Raw genomic sequence first — 7,500 nt, 5'->3', positions numbered from 1 at the left:
CGCCGAGGGGAGTCGGTGACCCTCACCTGCCGTGCCAAGGGCTTACCCACGCCGACGGTCACGTGGCATAAGGTTGGTAGGGATGGGCACTTCTGTGTACGTATATCTATACAGAAACACTAGCGCACGCACACACTCATTCACTTACTTCTCACTCACTCACTCACTTATTTACTCACCCACTCATTCATTTATTTACTCACTCACTCACTTATCTCCTCATTCACTGACTTACTACTTACTCATTCTCTCACTCACTTATTACTCATTCATTCATTCATTCACTCACTCACTCACTCACTCACTCACAGTCACTCACTCACTCACTAATTCACTAATTCACTAACTCAATCACACACATACAAAAAACAAACACACATATGTGGGTAGATGTATTCGTTTATTTTTACACCATTAAAAGAAAAGAAAAAACGAAAGGAAGCAAATGATACTTTTAATGGACTTTGGATACACGAAAGCTTTTGGAATGATAAAAAATTATGTATATTTTTCATACACCTTTATGCACATCTGTAGCAGAGAAAAACACACAAAGCATTATATAATAGGTTATTATACGTATATTCTAATAGTTCGATGATAATACCATAATGATTATAATTTTCTATCATTATTTTTTCCTTCATTTTTTTGTTGTTGTTGTTGTAATAAGATATCCTGTATCGATCTTGACACGATATATTATTAAAACAGCAATAGTTGATCGGTCAGGTCGTTACCTATTTAATTGTTGATCTTTTTCTTTTTCTTTCGTTTTCTTTTTTCTTTTTTCGTTTTCTTTTTCTTATGATAAAACAATCTACGCGAACGATATCCACGAGATCTTGATCGTAATCCGACTTGCTTTTGGGAACGTGTTCGCACCTGTTTCGCTTTTGTTTCTGGCCTCCTCTCTTTGGTTTTATCTTGTGTTGCTGGGGCTGTTTCTCAGGTCTGTTGCTTCGGAGGCTCTCCTAGGATAGTGATGATGAGGATGGGGATGTATGTTTATGATATGCTGTACACGCACACGTACATGCAAACGCATTCATTTACACACGCACTTGCTCATTCACTCACTTATATTCACACACACACACACACACACCTGTAAGGATGCGCACACACACACACACATACACGCATACATTCACTAACACACACACACACACACAATCACCCTCCCCCCCCCACACACACACACGCAATCACCCCCCCCCCTCCCCCGCCACACACACACACACACAACCCAAAGTTTTAAGTGAGAGCCCGATGAAGTTAGTATTATGGCAAGTTGCGCGGAAGGGAGCACACCAAAGGGGGGGGGGAGCGCTTGTCATAACTTATCCCACTCATTGAGTTCGTATTAGCTTCCCCCTTTGGTAGATCGTATCGTAAAGTTAGGATTCATGAAGTGCATTATCTAGTTTTTTTTGTTTTTTTTCTCTCTCTATTATGGTATTTTAGAATTTGTTCATGGCCTATGCTCTCTTTCTCTCTCTCTCTCTCTCTCTCTTTCTCTCTCTCTCTCTCTCTCTCTCTCTCTCTCTCTCTCTCTCTCTCTCTCTCTCTCTCTCTCTCTCTCTCTCTCTCTCTCTCTCTCTCTCTCTCTCTCTCTCTCTCTCTCATTCTCTTTCTCTCTTTCCATTTTTCCATCTTTCCATCTTTCTCTCCCCCCCAGCTCACTCTCTCTCCCCCCAACTCACTCACTCACTCTCTCTCTCTCTCTCTCTCTCTCTCTCCTCTCTCTCTCTCTCTCTCTCTCTCTCTCTCTCTCTCTCTCTCTCTATCTCTCTCTCTCTCTCTCTCTCTCTCTCTCTCTCTCTCTCTCTCTCTCTCTCTCTCTCTCTCTCTCTCTCTCTCTCTCTCTCTCTCCCATTCTCTCACAAGGTTAGAACATGGCCAGATCTCTTTGTCGCATGTATTTATAAACAATCTTTGTCGGGTCTGCGAGTTTGTTTGTTTGTGTTTGGCTTGCTTTGTGATTCATGGTTGCGGTTTCGTAATCTTTTTATAATCCTGGTGACACCATGAAAGATATTGCCTTTGCGTCTGGCCAGCTGTCATTGCTACTGTTGCAACTGCATTTTTGTTGTTGTTGCCTGGGTGTCTGCTCCTGCTGTTACTCTGCTACTTTTAGTCTATTGCTATATTGTTGTTAGATAACTACTAATTACTGTTGCTACTGCAATATCTACTAATGGAGCTATAGCAGATACCACTAACAACTACTATTGCGTTTGGTGCCACTACGTCATAATACTACAACCACTACCACTACTATTACTACCGCAAAGTGCCATTCCCACGCCCAGTATTTTAACGCATCCAGCCTTTGCCGCCGCCGCCGATGCTGCTATAACTGCAACGACCATTACGAAACCCTAAACTTACAGTAATAGACTTTGTTGCAATAATACTTACCATAAATAACTATTGATAATTCCATCGCTGCTACTGTTATCGCATTAATATGAAGAGCGCGGTTACTAAAACCGGTTTCCTTTAGCAAGACTCTCTCGGCTTAACGACCGCCCATTTATGTTCATCAGATAACCAGCCGACGAACAACTTGCTGAATGCGGAGGGAAGGAAAAATACAAGCAGAATAAAGTGGGGAAAAGAAAGAAAGAAAAAAAAACGTTATTAGGGGGAAGAAAATGAAAAACTGAGAGGAAATTTTCTTTTAAAAAGAAAGGAAAGGAAGGAGAGAAAAGGAAAAAGATTGTCAAGTTAAATATTTAGAACGGGAAAAATATTGGAGAAAAGAACAAAGAACGCTAATGAAAGGGCAAGGAAAGCAAAGGCAAAAGAAATAATGGTAATTATTACTCGGTAGAGCACAGGTGACCATGCACAGATTTTTAAAAACTTGTATAGGCCAAACGTGACCTTTATATTGGGTAACAATTCGTTATCGCGCATCACCCTTCCCCCCTTCCTCCCTCCTCTCCCCTCTCCCCTCTCCCCTCCCCTCTTCTTTCGGCATTAAGTTATCTAAAGCCATAGTTGCGTCCGTACAGAAAATAATCCCAACTTTTTAATTGTTTTCAATATTTCTCTTTTTTTTCTCCACAGTTTTGTATTATTTCGATTAGTCACATGGTAATTCTAAATGCGCCATCACGACGTTGATTTGGCGGGAGATAAGAACCAACGCCTAATTTCCCGCCCAGAAACATAAACACAATTACTTGTATTCATTGCTTCTATCTACAGTTAATCTATTCATGATTCATTTATTTATTTGTTTATTCATCATGCATTTATTTTTGCTTGAGATGAAAAGCAGTGACACAACAGCGTGAGAGGGGGAGGAGGGGACGGGGGGAGGGGGAGGGCAAGGGAATTTAGGCAAGTGACCCTCAAGTGTCCTTCAAAATTTGCATAATTGCACGCAGAAGGAGAATGATATAGGAAACGAGGGAAAGAAATTGTAAAAGAGAGAAAGATAAGAAAGAAAAGAGATAAAAGATGAGGAAAAAGGAGGAGGAGGAGAAGACGGAGAATTAATAAAAAGAATACATTGAGGAAATTGGCGAGTGCGTATTGCAGTGGCAATGCGGAGGATATTAATATTAACAACGATCTTAATTATGGCAATAATGAAGTAAGTAACAAAGATGACAATTATAATGATGTTAAAGGTGATGATACTGATGGTGATGGTGGTAGTGTTGGTAATGGTTATAATGATGGTGATAATGATAATGATGATGATAATGATAATGATAATAAGGGATTTTTTTATCTCTTTATATATATGTGTGTATATTTATATATATATATATATATATATATATATATATATATATATATATATATATATTCTGCTTGGTTCTTTTTTTATCTCTCAAAATGCGTTCGTTGATCTGTGTATCTTATCGCATGGTAACCAGATATTGCAACCATTGTATGAAAAAAAAACAAAAAAACATAATCGTTGCCACAATTACAGGTCCTTAAAAAATCGAATTATCGTGGAAATGAAAATATTAAAAACATAAAGATAAAGGAAAAAAAAGAAAAAAAAATGGAATGAAAGATAAACAAATAAGTTAATTCAAGAATTACATGAACAACAAGAAAAGAAATACATACGTACACAATCATTGCGATAACACTACGACGAAACTCAACAAAGTCTATGACTATTACTACGGCTAACTATAAGTGTTAAACCATATAACAAGGGCTACAACTACAAGTAAAACTACACCTAAAACAAAAACTACAACCAAGATTATAACTAAGTCTATAACAAAAAACAAGACCACAACCCAGAAACCTACAACCACAACCAAAAACCTGCAACCACATCCACAACCAAATAACCTAGACCTACAACCCAAAAAAAACTAGACCCACAACCCCCAAAAAACTACACCCACAACAAAAAAAAAAAACTACACCCACAAACCAAACCAAAAAACCTACCTCCACAACGAAAAAAAAAACTACACCCACAACCCCCCCAAAAAAAACCCTACCCCCACAACCCAAAAATAAAAAAAAACTACCCCCACAACCCCCCAAAAAAATACACCCACAACTCAAAAAAAAAAAAAAACTACAACCATACTTTACGAGCACTACAACCATTCCCTCTCCCTTCCTCTGCCCACAGGACGGCCTCGACCTCGGGAAGATAGGTCAGCAGATCAGCTTCAACAGCCTCTTGTCCACTGACTCTGGCCTCTACACATGCAGGGCCATCTCAGCGCTCGGGGAAACCTCCGCGAACTTCTCAATACATGTTGGGGGTAAGTACTCTTGGTGTTTGGTGCGGCTGTTTGCTTTGGTTTGGTGTTGTTTATTGATGAGTTTTTTTGTTTTGTTTTTTTTATTGCTGATTTGTTTGTTTGTTTCATTATTTATTTTGTGTTTCATTGTTTTTTTTATAATTGATTCTATTTTCATTTTTATTTTTTGTTGATTTTTTTTCTTTGGAGGGGATTTTATTTTGTATTGATGTTCTTGTTTGTTTGCTTTTTATTTGCTTTTAATATTTTTGAGTGGTCACTATCGTTATTTTTGCTTTTATTACATCATCGACATTTTTAATTCTTTTTATCACTGTTGTTGTGATCATTAAATGAGTATGAGAGAGAGAGAGAGAGAGAGAGAGAGAGAGAGAGAGAGAGAGAGAGAGAGAGAGAGAAGAGAGAAGAGAGACAGAAAGAGAGAGAGAGAAGAGAGACAGAAAGAAAGAGAAAGAAAGAGAAAGAGAAAGAGAGATAAAGTAAAAGAAAGAGAGGAAGAGAAAAGGAGAGAAAGAGAAAGAGGAAAAAAGAAAGAAAGAGAAAAACAAAAGACAACAAAAGAAAAGAAAGCGAGAAAGAGGTAACAACAGTGAAAGCAGAGAAAGAAGTAGATTGACCAAGGGACACAATATCCAACCTGTAACCACGAAGACCGTTGAATTCACCGCCACACTGTAATCTCAAAAGGTGCAGAAGAAAATGCTCGTCTTGATGCCGCCCTAATGGTTCGTATCCCTTGCTTTATGAAAAATGAGACGAAACAAAAAGGGGGAAAAAAACGGAAACCGTTGAGATGTATACCAAGCGATTTTTTTTGTTTGTTTGTTTGGTAATGTGTCGTTTGTTTGTTTGTCTGTTTGTTTTTATTGAAATTGTGATATCGTGGCATTATTGAATCGTATTTTAAAGGAAGTACTGGCATTGGTTTTCTTAGTGGAAGTAAACTTTTATTTTTCTTCTGTTTTCAAGAGAAAGAGAAAGAGAGAGAGAGAAAGAGAGAGAGAGAAAGAGAGAGAGAGAGAGAAAGAGAGAGAGAGAGAGAGAGAGAGAGAGAGAGAGAGAGAGAGAGAGAGAGAGAGAGAGAGAGAGAGAGAGAGAGAGAGAGAGAGAGAGAGATAGGCAAAGAGCTAGATTGTGTGTGTGTGTTTGTGTGTGTTGGGTTTCTATATCCGCCCGTATGTGTATTTTTACATGTGTGTGCATGCCAGCGATTGCTAGTGTTTGTCTCTTATCTATCTATCTGTATACCTTCGCAAGTTGAGAGGATGGAAGGAAGGGGATAGAAAGTTAGGTCACCTATATAGCCCCAAATATGCAACCCTATTATTATAACTCCATAGCATAACCTCATCACATAACCCCATTACATATAACATAGCTTGACAACAAAACTACCCATACATGACGCAATCCCATCCATAAACATTTTATCTTAAATTCATTAATCTATCGTTCGATCGATCACCATAACCAATAGATATTCAACTGAAAGACAAAAATAGAAAGCTTTACTGTCTACTAAATAGACTTTTACTGCAACTGAATACCTCGCATAACGATTCGAGAGACACACACGTGAATGAGAGAACACGATGAATGTGTTGCAGGGGACTTAATGAAGCAGTTGCCAGTGCAATTGCAACACGTGTATGTGTGTCTTTGTATGTACTGTTTGGTCGGTAGGGAAGGAGGGAGGGAGAGAGAGATGATATACAGGATGTTATGTAGACTTGAAAGTTGGTTGATGAAGATAGATAGATAAATAGCTTCAAAAGTAGATAAACAGAGTGAGTGTGTGTGTGTGAATGAGAGAGAGAGAGAGAGAGAGAGAGAGAGAGAGCAATAAAGAAAGAAATTAAAACTGGGAACCAAGACAAAAATAATCACCTTGTATTCAGGAGTAAACCCCGCCACTAATTTCAAAGGGAGGGGAAATATCACACGTGCTAAGACTACCCGAGAGAGAGAGAGAGAGAGAGAGAGAGAGAGAGAGAGAGAGAGAGAGAGAGAGAGAGAGCAAAAGTCATTAAAAAAAAGTAAAATACCCAATTGTAAGCAAAGATCTACCGAGACAGAGAGAGAAAAGGAGATATGGGGGCAATGTCCCCCCTCTCACGCCCAAACCCCCTCTCACCCCCCTCCCCCCTCCCCCGTCCCCCAATCCCCTTTTTCATCGGCGACCGACTAGCGAGACAAGCGCATAACGCCGGCGTCGCAAGAAGGACGGACGGCAGAGGGCGGGGGGGAGGGGGGTGGGGGGGCTCTAATGAGACGATGGCGTCGCTTGGGCGCGTGATACCCGGCCGACTCTTCATTATTTCCTCGCGCTTCTTTGGCTTAGGCAAGCGGAGGGGGGTGGGGGAGGTGAAGGGGAGGGTGGGGGTGGGAGGGATGGGGTGAGGTGAGGTGGAGGGGTGTAATAGGGGGGGGTAAGAGGGATAGGATGGGGGAGGAGGAAAAGAGGAGGTGGGGGAAAGAGGAGAAGGTGGAAGAAGGGGAAGGGAGAAGGAAGAGGAAGAAAGAGGTGGGAAAGGGGTAGGAGGGAGAGCAAATAGAAGGGAAAGAAGAAATAGGCAATGGTGGAGAAAGAGGAGTCTGAGGGGGAGGTATTTCTAAGGCAATGGAAAGATTTTTGTTTGTTTGTTTCTTTTTTGTTTGATTGTAACTTTTCTTTCTTTCTGAAATGATTTCAGTTATTCATCCTCTCTTTGCAAATGCTTTTTTTTTATTATAACAT

General features: G+C 40.0%; 1 protein-coding gene across 1 annotated transcript in view; it reads left to right on the top strand.

Moving 5' to 3' along the window:
- LOC122255940 (fibroblast growth factor receptor-like 1) overlaps positions 1-7,500 on the top strand; it is a gene marked incomplete in the record, with an annotated part of 87,613 nt that overhangs the window by 54,157 nt on the left and 25,956 nt on the right. The window contains 2 exon segments of the mRNA XM_086537102.1: positions 1-72; positions 4,628-4,763. The exon segment at positions 1-72 is cut by the window's left edge and continues 74 nt beyond it. Coding sequence (XP_086393228.1) covers positions 1-72; positions 4,628-4,763 — 208 coding nt within the window.

Source organism: Penaeus japonicus, unplaced genomic scaffold, assembly GCF_977035675.1.
Source record: "Penaeus japonicus unplaced genomic scaffold, GWHDUDI00000001_assembly GWHDUDI00000001, whole genome shotgun sequence".
NCBI lineage: Eukaryota > Metazoa > Arthropoda > Malacostraca > Decapoda > Penaeidae > Penaeus > Penaeus japonicus.
Note: the sequence above shows the minus strand (reverse complement) of the source record. Positions and strands in the feature narration are given on the sequence as shown.